Source organism: Haemaphysalis longicornis, unplaced genomic scaffold, assembly GCF_048455015.1.
Source record: "Haemaphysalis longicornis isolate Haplotype H1 unplaced genomic scaffold, Haemaphysalis longicornis Haplotype H1 scaffold_1, whole genome shotgun sequence".
In the NCBI taxonomy this organism is placed as follows: Eukaryota; Metazoa; Arthropoda; class Arachnida; order Ixodida; family Ixodidae; genus Haemaphysalis; species Haemaphysalis longicornis.
Window position 1 is genome coordinate 165,692,169 of NW_027526203.1, and position 14,600 is coordinate 165,706,768.

At 49.5% G+C, this 14,600-nt stretch overlaps 1 protein-coding gene across 1 annotated transcript in view; it reads right to left on the reverse strand.

Annotated features, from left to right (window-relative positions):
* The window catches only part of LOC144155583 (uncharacterized), a 37,235-nt gene extending 23,179 nt beyond the window's left edge, over nucleotides 1-14,056 (reverse strand). The window contains exons 1-6 of the mRNA XM_077687123.1: nucleotides 13,835-14,056; nucleotides 7,475-7,748; nucleotides 2,211-2,648; nucleotides 1,797-2,178; nucleotides 802-817; nucleotides 548-599 (exon numbers count right to left, since the gene is read on the reverse strand). Of these exons, the coding sequence (XP_077543249.1) occupies nucleotides 548-599; nucleotides 802-817; nucleotides 1,797-2,178; nucleotides 2,211-2,648; nucleotides 7,475-7,748; nucleotides 13,835-14,056 (1,384 nt within the window). The remainder of the gene's footprint in view (nucleotides 1-547; nucleotides 600-801; nucleotides 818-1,796; nucleotides 2,179-2,210; nucleotides 2,649-7,474; nucleotides 7,749-13,834) is intronic.
* Between the last annotated feature and the right edge of the window lie 544 nt (nucleotides 14,057-14,600).

Sequence of the window (14,600 nt, forward strand, 5' to 3'; positions counted from 1 at the left end):
ATCGGTAAAGCCCGAAAGTGAATGTGCAGCGAAATCTGCAGCGAAAGGAGCATGATTTGCGGGATGGCGGCTGTCTTGTCGGTGTGCTTGGCGAGCGACGTCCTGCTAGCGGGTCTCTTTAGGAAAGGTGCGACCACTTCGGTCCTGCTCCGTGGCGTATACGGCACACGGTTGCGTTGCCACGAGCTCAGCTTGCGGGACGCGAGAGGTAGAACTTGTAGCTTGAACTGTGCATGCGCGAACGCGTTCCGCTACCCGCTGGCGTTTCTCTTCGCATCAAATCAGTCGGCGTCCGCGCCATTCGCCCGTCGGCGTCGCTATACGACGCAACTTACGCTAACTGTCGGCGCTTGTTAGCATCATGATGCACTACTTCACTTCACCTCTCCTAGACGGCGGCACCATCCGCCTCAATGAAACTTTTCTGGCGATTCTCCTGTGTTCGTTGTGCTGGCGTCACTTCCGTGACGGATATGACGTCATCGAATTCTTGGTGTATCCGGGAATACAACACTTTCGTGTTAAAATAAAACGTCGAGGTTCTCACCAAAGACGAATACGACAGGAACCTTGACGTCCAGAGGCTCGATCGGTGGGGGCTGAAAAAAAGAAAGGTTGAATGAAGCGAGGAACATGCCTCTTCATGGTCCGCCCACTGGCGTATGTCCTGTTTACACACTGGGTTCCCTCGATTTTTTATTTTCTTTAAGCTCCGGATTGTCCGCGTGCTTCCCAGAAAGCATAGAAAAAGAAGCCACAGTGCCTAACAATCTCGCCATCCTGAGGCACCCGTTGTGGCACCTCAGTGGGTGACCAGCTACTGAGCCCGATGTAGTAGAATCGCTACCCGGCACTGGCGAATGATTTTCGTCTAGATGCTACAAATACAAACGCAGTGTGTGTGTGTGCAAATCTTCGGGGCACGTTAGATATTCCCGGGTTAAAAGCAAACTTTTCGAGCTATTACGCATGCCTTGTTTAGCCCAGCACCAACTTGCCTAGCAACGTGTTCGTTTGGTCTTCCCGGGTGGTCTAAATAAATCCTCCTAACAGCGCAAGTACGTGTGGCGTGTCAAACAAGCACCCACCGCCGCCACATATAGCAACTGCAGATATCCCAGCTAAAGCGAGCTGACTATTGGGCGCCAGTAGGGTGAAGCCAATGCTTCAGGTTTTTATGCTTTATTTAGCAGGGGGTTTAATGCGCAGTGCGCGGTGTTAAAATTTTATGTATTTGCGCTGCCGTTTTGGTGCGTAATTTACGGGAAGTAACGAAGCGCATTCCCTTTACTTTTTAAGTGAAAGTTTGGGGCTTTTTGGGTCACGATGAGCAGACAATATCGTGTCGTTCAATCAGCCCCGGCAATGCAAAACGTATTCCCGTGGCGCGCATATTTCGACGAAGTATATAAAGGTCTGTCAAATCGAGCCGGCACAGCGCGATAATGTAACGTCGCTGGCGCGCAGTTCGTGTCGGCTTGCCGGCTGCCTTGTAGCTCCTCATTCTCACGCATGTCGAACACGGAGAAAGGACGGAGATGTTTTGAAGGGGCTGCAACAGCTGCATGACCCGCTACGGCGGATCAGTGGCTAAGACTTTGGCCTGTACTTGCTCGTAGGTGACGAGGTCATAGAGGCCTCGATTTTGAAGCACGCTAAGTGGTGCACGTTAATCCCTCAGCTCGTGTTGTGGCCCAGCTCAAGCATGTTAAATCGCAAAAGTTTTAACCGAATGGCGTGACCTGGGCGATGCGCCACTTTTCGCTTCGCTATTATGTTCACGTTGTTTATATCACTCCTTTCCCATAATGCACCTCATTGCTTGCCTTACCTTGGCAGGTTCCTCCTTCTTCTCTTCCTTCTTTTCCTCTTTCTTCTCTTCCTTCTTTTCCTCTTTCTTTGGCACATCGAGGAACTGCTTGAAGTCGATCTGGCGGCAGAGTTGCTCCAGCTGTTGCCCGTCCAGCTTCATGAGCTCGTACTCGGACTCGTACTCGGACTCGGAGCTGGACTGGGGCGGTGGCGGCGGAGGAGGAGACTTCGACCCGAACAGGCTGCAGATCATGCCCATGAAGCCCGCGGGCGGCGGCGGCGGCGCAGGGGGCTTCTTCTTCTTCTTCTTCTTCCTGCGCTCGCCGGTCTTCTTGAGCACGTACAGGTCCTCGAAGCCGCCGGAAGCTTCTGGCTCCCCACGGCCCCTTCGCTGCAGCTGCGGAACGCACCGCCGCTACTGGCCCCGCACGTGCAGACCAGCTGGGCCCCGTCGTCCAGGTCGTCGACCTCGTCCGTGCTGGAGCGACGTCCTCTGCGCCCCTGGGGCTTGCGGCGCGGCCGGCGGTCGTCGCAGCGCCGCTCGGACTCGTCGTCGGCGTCGAAATCGGCCGGGGGCAGCATGCGGCTTGCCGAACCGCCGCCGCCGCCTCGTCGAGAGCGCGATCGCTTGGATCGCCAGCTGAACGGTGGACGCCGCATCTCGGACCCGAAGTCGCCGTCGAACGTATCGTCGCCCCGCATGTCCGAATGTAGACCCGGGAGCTGCGAGCGCGCGCGTGATGGGCACAGCGTCTGCAACGTCGGTGCCTTTTCGAAATACCATACGCAAGCAGGTACCCCGGAAGTGCCCGCAAATGAAGGAAAATACTCGTCGTCTAAAATAGCGCCTATCCTGCTCCGGTAAAACGAGCCGCTTTCCCTCTGGCGTCGCTGAACGGGCATTTCGCAGTGCTGGTGGCTCCTGAACCGCAGTTACAGCCTAGCCCTCTAAGTAGCACAATATGCTTTGGGCGACACGGCTCACAGCGCACCTCCTCCTGACGACTAGGAGGAACGAATGGCATTCCCACCACTTTGCTCAGGGATCAAAGCACCGGCACCGGCGGAGACCATTCCTTTCGCTCCGCTATGGTGGCTAGAAGGTGTTCTAGCCACCATACCCCCGCCGACTGAGGGGACAGGAACAAAACACGCACGAGGAGTGGGAGTAAGCCCATCGGCGCTGCCGTCACTACATTGCAACTTCTCTGCGGGTATGTGATATCAGTTTTTTTGCTTAAGGTAGCCCTAACATTGAGCCTAACGACGTTTAAAGCAATGTCAAACTCGTCGTACGTCAAGCTGCGGGTACCTGTTAACGTCGTTAAAGGGGTTATGCAGACAAAACACAAGTTTGGTTCATTCGAAAGATTGCCTTGTTAGAATCATACTGACACCACTTTTAACGCACACTTTACTCAATTAAGCTACATAATTGCCAAAAAAGGTGATGGCCATGTGACCCACTACTAGTTCATTTCCCGCAATAGAGGATTTCATAATTTTCCCATCAACTGATTCAGAAAACTTGGTATGCTCGTGTTGAGCGAAAAGCGAGCTACATTCTAACGGGTTCCTTTTTTTTTTTACATGCTGAATAGATAAAACTGTTACTTCTTGTAAAATTTAAACTAGGTTTTTTTCAGCTTCCCCCCCTTTTTTTTTGCATACGTGCCTAGCCTTTTTTTTTCAAAGAATACCTACAATCGTTATACCGTTGAATTCAGGATAAAATGACCTGAATGCTAATGCTATTTTAATTGGCTCAGTGTGCCTCAAGTAAATGTTATGAGCAATAATATGAGCTAATTATGTTTTCTGAAAGCTGTACTTGGTATAATTAGTCTTAACAAAAACAACCAGGTGCAGATATGCTCAAAAACAAAGAAATGGCGGACAACGTTCCGCGGCTAAGTACGGAAGCGCCATCTGGGAGGACTGATGGTAAGCCAGGCTGCAGAGCCATGGCCTCCGAGATCACCCCGCGCGCCCCGAGATCACCCCGAGATCAAAACGCGCGCGGGGTGATCTCGGAGGCCATTGCAGAGCCTAATGACGCACTGGAAGTTCGTTTGAATACCCGCCCTCGTGACTTCAGGGCAGACGTCACGAAAACACGATTTGTCGCGAGAATAAAAATTATAACATAAATGGATTAATTTCTCAGTGAATACGGCTTCGTTTGCTGCCGGACAAGCGCAGGGGGCATTCTAAAACACGAAATCTTTCGAATAAAACAAACAAACTTGTATTTTGTCTGCATGGCCCCTTCGAACATTACGCCTAACCCCTGGAAGCCGTTAGTTAATATACACTTTTGCGGTGTGTGCTACACGTCGCAGCCAGCGGGAGGTTTAGGGGCCGTTTTGCGGCTACAACCTCCAGACGACGGCTTTCTCGCTCAATGGGGCATTCATTGTCTCCGAAGGGCATAGGGGCGGATAACAGACCCCCGCGTGGTGGAATGTATATATGCATCACTCGCACCCACCACACACCGCTGTGGTCTGTCATTTGGCGCTACTTTTAAAGGTTGAATGACAGCCGTGTAAGAACGAGGCGTAGAAAGCCGCTTACATTATGTAAGAGCCAGTGGGTGTACAGTTCAAATATATCCGCCTACTCCAAAATGACGCATCGCAGACGTAAGAATGGTACTGGTGCGCACGGTTGCAGAGGGAAGCCGTATGTGTCGCTCTAATGCGGCTGCCCTAAGCTGCATGCAATGCGGCTACTCTAAAATATCATGGCTTACCACCGGAAATATTCCATAAGCATACAGAAAATCGCGAAGCTACATAAGTCAAAACTTGGTTTTAGTCATGGTTTGAAAACGACGTTCTCATTGAGCACCGAAATTCTCAGGATACGCTCATGTAGAGCACCACCAAGGCTCGGGAGGCTCGCTGAAATAAACTGCGGCCAGTCATGCTTATGCCGCGAACAACGAGTTCGTGAGGTGTGACTGTGCACCTCCGCCAAGACCGCCACTGTCAGAGCACTGCGGAGCACCCCCTTCCTCCGAGGACTGATAATAACGGCGCGGCTCAGACTTGAGTCGATAAATAAAGTTTGTTCTCTCTCTCTCTCTCAAGCATTCACGGCGATGATGTGTCGTGAGAGAGAGAGAGAGAGAGAGAGAGAGAGAGAGAGAGAGAGAGAGAGAGAGAGAGAGAGAGAGAGAGAGAGAGAGAGAGAGAGAGAGAGAGAGAGAGAGAGAGAGAGGCTCCGGCTGAAGTCAGAGCCGCGGCGTTATAATGAGTCCTCGGAGGAAGGGTGTGTTCCACAGTACTCTGACAGTGGCGGGCTTGGCGGAAGTGCACAGTCATACCTCATGAACTCATTGTTCGCGGCGTAAACAGCGCCGCGAACAATGGACTTCGGGAGGCATGACTTGCCGCAGTTTATTTCCAGTGAGCCTCCCGAGCCTTGCTGCTTCAAACAGATGCTAAAACGGCCGTTCGAAACGGCCACTCGCCCTCAAAATTTTGGTTCAAAACTCACCAATTTCCCCGGTAGAACGAATTTGAACCCCGGCTAATGCCGGCCACGGGGGAAATGAGGCAGCCCACGGCGTCGCTCGAGGACCTACAATCCGAGCGGGCCCCAGTCTCATTCCCTACCGTGGGGCCAGATCAGCAGTGACAGACTGACAACCTACCATGACATTGCCGATCATTACCGCTTCACCAGCCGCAAGTATCCCCCCGGCCATTCTCAACTCAACCCATCCCCTAATTGTGGCACCCGCTCCACTGTACGCCACTCCATGTGGGGGTCCCTAATAACCCTTTTTCTCCAATTTCCTCCGACGAGCAGTGGGAGGGGGCGGGCGCATGGTAGCTCTGACGACGCAAATCTCCCTCGTGGACAAGGCTATGCTAGTCGCCGCCAGGGTGGAGCCTGCGGCCACCCCGGCCTCATAACCCTATAGTGCTACCTCTGTCTCTCTCTCCCTCTCTCTCTCTCCCTCTCTCTCTCTCTCTCTCTCTCTTACGAGCTCAGCTCTATTTGAAAGGAGGGGAATTCAAATGACCCATCAAGGCGTGTTATCCTGACACAATTGAGCTATTACAGTAAACTCGTTACAGCGAAGTACTCAGGAAAAAAAAACCGGCTTCGTATAAGAGATACTTTGTTGAAAGCGAGATGGTCGCTTGGAATAGGGATCGTCGCTTGGAAGGGGTGACTTGAATAAAGCCACTTCCTCATAATTTACTGCATATGCCTTTCATCTCTTGAGCAACCCTAAGAAAGATTTCTGCTATTTATTTTCGGTCGTCATGTCTGCTCTGACGATGTCACTGTAGTGCATCTTCGATTTTCATTTAGACAGCGGACATGGCCAGGAGACCCATATTGCGAAAAAAAAAAAATGGAGTTGCGGGCACTTATTAAGGCGCTTCGTCGCCGTCTGAACATAGAGTTTCATACTAATATATACTAGAGGGAAATCTGGCGCTGCATTCGCGGGCCGCCGTGGGCGGCGCCATTGCAGCTAGCGACGTTCCTCGCCTCCTTGGCTTGGTTAGCCACATGGCTTCTTTTTCGTCTTGAAGCCAAAAGGGGTAACATTCTTTTTTTGTTCATATTGCATGAAGCTTCCAAATAATCCCTGACAAATAAATCTTTCTGGAGCTTTAATTTTATAATAACAAAACAAATTCGGTTAATCTTCTGCAGTAATATTGTTGCATTTTTGCAGCCAAAGCCAACTTTTCAGCCTGTTTGTGAGCCATGTCAAGGACAAGTGGAACGTGCCTGCCCGGTTCTAGTACACTCTATGCCCGGTACATGACGGCACGCTCACTGAAGTGCCGCTCCCCTAGACAGTGGCGCCAGATTTCCCTCTAGTGTATATTAGTATGAAACTCTATGCGTCTGAACTCACGAATAGCAATGATAGAAGGCTGCCATCTGCCTTACTTTGCCGGTCGGTCTTTTTCCCTGATAAAAGCCACACTTCACAAATAGGTAGCGATCGTGGGCATTTTTTCAGAGGTTTATTATCTATGCGACGCTACATTTCACCAGCTTATCATTTGGTAGGGCGTTATCAACGATAGAGCTAACACTGGGTTGGTTTATGTCCCGCCCACAAACTGAGTCGATAAGGAGTTTATAGCGGTCACTGTCTGTAATTACGCCTCGCTGAGCCATGATAGCGCACAACACCCACGTAACTGACGCTCTTAAAAATCGCATATCGAGTAACAATACCGCCAATACCGCCCTGAAGATTTACTTCTTGGGGTCGAGATTGCAAGTACCAGAACACCTAACAGAACTGCGATGACGAATGACCGGGAACAGGAAACGCGTGCAGAGACTGTTCCGGCCGTTTGGACGCCCCAAAAGCTGATTTTGTTTTCCGTGCGAGTGCACCATGCACGCGCAGTCCTTGTCAAACGCTTGTAGGCCACGCGAAAAGTTTCTTGGTCACACGAAACTCGAAACAAATGCCCGACGTCCACGAGTGACCGATATATTTTATGAGAGTAAGAACGAAAAGTGCTGTCGCCAGCTTTCTGGGATAAAACACTTCAGTCTCTTTAAGAGGTAAATACGAGTTTTTAATTCTTTGTGGCCTAATACTGCTTGGCATGACCTAGAAACTTTCGACGAACACCACGTAATGCTGCGTGTGGGGTATGCGACGGGCATATGCTGCTTACGCCCGTCATGGTCATCGGTGCATCGCTCATCTCGAGCGCCATGTACGAGCCGCGTGTGGGTGGCGTGTTGATGGTGGAAGAGACAGGCAAGGCGGTGGCCGCCATGGTGTCCGAGTTGTCCAGCAAGTTTGGCGCCACCACCATCTTGTTGGCTGACGGGGCGTTCTGCACGCTGATGCGCGAGGAGCGCACTCGGGAGACGCCCCCTCCGGCAGATTTGGGTTTGAGCACGAAGGTGGAGTTGCTCTGGTAGCGCAGTTTCTGCAGCGGAGGCAGCGGAGAGACACGCTCAAAGTGCTCTCATCCCCTGGCAGGCACCGTTTAAGAAGTTGGTTGTAAAGGCACACGCGACTGGTAAAATGGCGGGAAGTCTGCAATCCTCGAAACGAAGGGAAGTAGCAGATGTGTCCTTATACGGCTGCTTTAGGAACTGCATCACTGGTGTCTGGCTGGCTTGAAATGCGTTAAAGCTTCGACATGTACTTATTTTATCCATAGTTCCGACTTACTGTTTTTTTCGCGCACAGGTTGTCAAAGGCGCTTTAAAGATCTGTACGCAGCGCTTCCTCGGCTACCGCTGGATGAAGCCACCGATCTGCTCCAGGTGCGATCTTGTAATGCGAGCAGGCGAGCGGAAGCCGCGCCCGCGCACCGCGCGTCAGAGTCTCAGAGAGGAAGAAGAGCGCTCCCCGATAGGCCACGCGAGCCACTTTGTAAAGAAAATGAGTTAATTGAAAAGAGTTTGTTCAGTTGAGCCAACGCCTCTCAATATAATAACACACCGCCCTGCGGACTTACATAGACGATACCAGTTAAAAGAAGAGGAGGGTGAGGCTAGGAAAACGGGCACTTTTTGACGCTTGTTTCTCGTCAAAGAAATGCGTGCAAATCGGCTTATAGAACTCAGGATATGACCTAGTATACTTTAGTATGATAAATTTCAGCGATGATTGAGGTGTATGCGCCTAGACTTACACGGGGCGGCTTGCTCACGACTAAGCTGTGATGCGGGGCTGGATATGCCTTATTCTATTTTCGAGAATGAGCGCGATCGTATTTCCTATGGCTCTGGATGCTCCATTGTCTGGTGTCTGGTTCCTGGTTCGTGCGCGGGCAAGTGAATTTGCTCGTTTGTTTGTTCACACGGTATCAAATCAAATCACATTAAATCAAATAAAATTTAATCAAAGCAACTATACTTATTGTTCTACAATGAACGGGTAATTGCAAAAGTAGTAGTCATACATGCGTGGGTGTTAAGTCGACTGTTCTGGGATGTCTCCGATGAAATAACTAGGATAATAAATGCAATAAACTTATGGCAGCAATAAGTATCAACATTAAGATTAAGCCCAATTGTTAAGCAGTCCAATACTCTGTAGAATATTATACAAAAAGTATAATTATGTGAAGGTAAACATGTAAGGAGAAAATAAAAAAAAGTACACCACTGATAATTCTGCATGATGGGATCACAAATTAGGCACTAGGAATAAACAGTAAGTTTAAAAATAGTGCATATAGTTCAGCGTGTAAGGGGACAATGGAGATGAAAGATGGAGTACCAGAGTATTTAAGGGTATCATTTAACACTTGTGTTGAGCGCCCTTACCATTGGCGCCGTAAGTGGAAAGGGCGAGAACATTTCTTCCCTCGTCCCTGCCCACTTAAGCCCGTTCTACATGGGGCGAATTTCGCCGGGAAAATCGCGGATTCCGGCGAATTCGCAGATGTGGTGCCGCTTGTGGGACAAAGGGGTGTATTTTCATTGCTGTGGCAAATTTACAAATGTTTGAAACAGTCGGACTTCTTGTGTGAACGGGGCTTGGAATTTGGCAATTTGTCGCAGCAATAAAAATAAAAAATAGATCGTTTTGCAGCAGGAGCGGCGCCGCATCTGCGAATTCGCAGGCGAAATTCGCACCATGTAGAACGGGCTTTACGCGCTCACTTCTAGCTACGCAGTATAGGATGCCAACTCGCTCACTTTGTCAGGAAACAATTACACCACTAGCTTGGCCCCAAATATTCTTTTAACTGCCGCTTATGTTGCCTAATTACGGTGGAATGACTTCAAATTTTATTGCTATATCAATTTATTAGTTTACCACCTGACAATTGATTTCCTGCACTACTTTAAAAATCACTGAAAAAGTAAATTTTGTCAGGAGAACTTAGTTTTTTGTTGCTTGTTTTTTCAAGAAGCTTTGGTTGACAAAATTAAAAATGCCGTTGGTTACACATACATCTGAAAAAAAAAAACATCAGTTATACTGAAATGACTTTTCGGTTATTAAGATAATAAAATTGTCGGAACGGCCTTGGGGAACACTGGAATGAGGATGACTACTGCTGGCACTGCCAATAACTGCATTTCTACATCTTTAGCTGATGGGATGGGACAGTGATGTGCGTTTCTACGGCCACGATCTATGGCCAGTATGCCACTGAGAAAAAAAAAATATGTATGGTTCTGAGTCGCACTACGCGCTGAGTGGGGATTGGAAGCACGCGCCCGGGCAATGGGGACGAATTGTCGGGCATAGCACTGATGCATGGTTGCGCAAGGTTTTGCGTTACTTCCAATTAAATTTACTTCAGGAAGTCGTAGCAGATGCGACTTCATGTGGACCTGCTGTGGAAATCTGCAAGGCTATATGAACCTGCAGGTCGGCGAACCCTCGTTGCTTTCTTAAGGTGACGTACAGTCATGGACAAATGAAATATGAACACGAAAATATGAACCGGAAGACTCAAAAGTGAACGGCACTGTTCGTTGAGGTCCAATGATGGCGCGCTGTTGGTATATCTGGAAAGCCACATTTCCCACCTTTGTTTTTGTAACTAAGCCAGGCGTCATTTTAACTTGCATGGAAAGAAATTCCGCTATTTGTATGTTCTGGTTCGTTTTTTCGTGTTCGTCTTTCAATTTCACACGCCTGTACATCCTGTTTCTGGTGGCATTTTTTGCATGACAGGTTGGTTGGCCACGAAGAAGTGAAGAAGAATCTAGGCTCATTGGACCGCAGGGAGGGCGAACATCGAGATTATTTAGACGCTGTTATTCGCGGAAGGGCAGAGCCCAGAAGGCAGCGTCGAGGCCCCGTAGAATACGTGGGACGCTCGTGCATGCTTTACCGGCCATTTTCTTGGTTATATCGGCATGGTTAAGGAGGACGGCTGCCGCGGTTGCGCAGCCCGCCCTTCGAACCAGCAGGAAATAAAGTATTCAAGTTCTTTTGGTTCCCTGGCCTCTGCCCTCGACGCCACCAGGCCGAAAATGGAAGAAGCTCGGCGCTGCGATTTCTGAGCGTGAAGGCTAGACGAAAGCTGTCGGCCTGACATCCTTGTTCGGGTGCGGAGATGGCGTGCGGGTTTCGTGCACTCGCCGTTCCCCTCCCCCCAAGTCGCGCCTCAGCACGCCGCTCGCCTGAAGTGGGCTTACCGTTCTCTGCGGGTGTTCTGCCACCGCCTTGGCGCAGGCCGCAGCAGCGAAGACTGTTGGCTGCTAGAGGATGAGGAGCGACAACGCCAGGTCCTGCCACGAGGATTCGGTGGTCTTCGCTCCCTCGCGCGGTGCTCAATTTTGCTCGCGTCCCCGATTCATCGCGGCGCGATGCGACTGCGGTGCGCACCGCTGGCCTCTATGTAACCCCCGGGCGACAGATGCGCGTGCAGAGGCCCGATCGTTATCCTCTTCCACCGGAAAGGGATAGGCTGGTTTTATCGGATTGGGGCCGATACCCGCGCTGGGGATTGGCCAAGAAGCTGCCTGCAGCAATTAGGATGTGACCTGGATTACTTTAGATACAAAAAAGGAAGAAGGGAGAGAAAACGTTGGAATGTAGTAGAAGAGTGAGGAAGAAAAAAAAAAAGGAATTCAGAAATGACTGCATAGCGGGGAAACCGACCTGTCACCGCAACGTAGAGAAAGAAAGATACGTGGTACGCAGTTTGTGCGCAGCGCGTCCACTTTTGATAAGTGCACGAGTTGAGCCAAAAGGACATGCCCAAATTCGCAGGCCTCCAGAACTGAGTAACGCTAAAAATAAACCCGAAAATATTAAAAATGAAAGGACACTGCAGGCTCACAAGAAAAATTCCTGGCCTGCACAGCTTAACTTCGCATGATAATAGATATCGTTCGTTTGTGAAATTCACAATTCACTGGCCCCCGATTCACTGATGAAGTTGGCAATGAGGCCATTGATCAGATGGCACGGAATGCGCTGCCATTTACACCACAGATGGCAAAATTAATTCTAAAAAGTACTTAAATTACATTACTCATTACTTTCACAGAATTTTCTAAAATGTAATTAAATTACATTAGAAATTACATGTCGCCGAAAGTAATGACATTAAATTACTATTCCTTTTCAAAAGTAATCAAATTACTTCAACAAAAATTAATCATTCACACTACCAACTCAATGTATACACTTTATTTACTCTCATATATTCATATATACACTTTATTTACACTCATGAAAAAAACGCGCCTTCCTAGCAGCGGGCTTACACCAGTGACAAGTGTAACGAAGCCTTGAACACAATATGCACGTGTTTGTTTAACCCGACTGGCTGTCGCCCCGGCATTCCCGAAACGCATGAAAAGGGAACGAAGAGGCACGAGAAAGCAGGCATCGAAGCGTTGTTTCCTTCGCGTTTGTAGGGTTCCAATGCCCAGAAAGTCTCTGGGCATTATCTGGATATTGAGCGTGTCTGAGACCTACCTTGCACAATGATTATTATCGCAGTGGAGAAAGGGGTATTCCACTGATCAATATAAGGCCTAACAACGCGCTTTGAGGTACAACGTCGTAAACCGGTACCAGTAGCTTGACGTTATCAAACTTGATAACGTCAAGCTTGACAGTAGGATGAGGTGTACGGGTACGACCCGTTCCGTTGAGGTAGAGGGGTTGGCGAGCTGCTTGAAGGAAAGTCGGCTGCGTTTCGACGACAAAGAGCCAAAGGTCAACTGTTTAATACGTGGCGAGTAGAAAAAAACGGCGCTACAATAGCAACGCTGTCTGCGGACGTCCTCAAAACGACGTAACTTCCCCCACACTTCCTGCAATTATTTAAGGGGGCAAGGGGCCTCTCCTGAGTATTCGTTCCTCCATGCTTCATGTAGACGCATTTTGCGACCACCAGCTGGATGCGGATTCCGTGGCCGCCAGCCGGGTGCGCGCTTTCGCCAACCTAGCTAATTAACGCTTCCGCGTTATAATGAGTCAGATCGTTAAGGTTGGGGCCATTTGATGTCATGGAACGTCAAATTAGAAATGCACCTATACCCAGTTTGTCGGCCGAAAGCACGTGAAACATTATTGATTTAAATCCAGACTGCAACTTTCGAAGAAATGTGAAGATTTTCTGTTTTAGATTCATGAAAGGTGCGTAAACACGAATTGGCTCTTTTGTCCATCTCGCCGACATGTGCGCTGACGCTTGCAACGCCAGCCGAGACACACGACGTCATCCGCTGGTACACATATTCATATACCACGGCTTCACCATCGCAATGTCTATCGCGGTGTCGTTGCTGATCCCGCAGGCCATGCAAACACTTGCATGCCAAAAAACGCGGCAGATCACTGCCGCGTACCCCCATTACGCATGCGCAGCCCTCGGTGAAATCACCTGACCTCTTTCATCTCCGCTGTTACCTTTCTTCCTCTCTCGTTCGCCGTTAGCACTGTATTGCCTTGCTCTCTCTCCTCTTCCCCACCTAGGTTTCAGGCAATCTACGCACCGATTTCTTTTGCGATTTGAGCCTACTATTTCTACACGTAAAATTCTCGAAGTCAAGAGCATCCCCGCAGAGAGAGATAGCAACCGTCCATCACTTGCGCACAGGCGTAATGCAGCGTGTCTCATGCGTAGCGCCATTTGGCGCACCTACGGGACGAAGCTTTATCGGCTGCATGCCTTTGCGGCTTCGACTGCGTATATAGATTAGTGGCTGAGCAGGTGCGTTAAAAAGGACGGCGAATGTCAGTGTAGTATCAGTTTAATGGAATGAGCCTTATTTGAAAAGGGCTAAATATCTACATCTCACGCTTCGAGGTGTTTTTTTTTATTTGGATGAGAGGTGCGTGGGATATGGGATGGGGTGGGTGGTTCTAACGAGATATAATTGTGAGGCCATTCCCGGCATGACTTTATTATCAAAAAATAGGTTCGTGTCCATTACACTTCTAAGAAAGGGTCTCTATTTTATTGTCGAGCAGGGCACAAGAAACGTAGCAGTTAGAAGTCCTTCCATCAGCATCCGGAGTCGTCTTTTATGTTTCCTTCTTTGGCTGCAGATTTTCAGTGTTCTCTTCAAAATCGTTCACGATGTTGAAGGCAGCGCGGATTTGGGCCGGCGTCTTGCCCTTTATCATGTTGGCGACCGTCTTGCAGACGGCGTCGACAAGGCTCTCGAGGTGCAAGCGTTCCGCGGCCAATAAGAGTTCAAATAGCTCAGTCGTGTCCATTTCCAGAAATGCCTTGTCGCCGGGGGATATGTCGCCAATCGGCTGCACTGCACGCTCATCGTCCTTCACGGCCTGTAGCATCGGTGGGTCGTTCTTGTGATGGGTGGCCCATTAGATCATCTTTTTCAAGGTATCTGATGTGACTATCGGCAGGTCCACCACGTCGCCTTCATCCATATCCGTTCAAAGGTCCTGAAGAATGTTGCTAATTGTTCCGCACGACTTTGCCACTTCCACGTCGACGTTGACGACTCCAGCGTCGGAAGCTTGAAGCTTGACGTATGGCATTTCCGAATCGTGCTGGAAGTAATTGGGAACGTTAGGTTTGACGCATGAACCATGCTATTGGTCTAATCTATAGGGCTTATGGGAACGATATGAGACGTGTACTGCGGGGACCGCCTGCCAAAGACGTCCTGAGAAAACAAGGCCCAAATGGTTGTCTTCTTATGTATCACTATTCACCCTACTAGGCTTGAGAACTTGATTGATTGATTGATTGATTGATTGTAGCCTGCCGACGCAACACAGGCGACGAGGCGGGCCGTAGTGGAGGGCTCCAGATTAAATTTGACCACCTGGGCATCTTGAACGTGCGCCGAAATCTCGTACACACGGGCCTTTC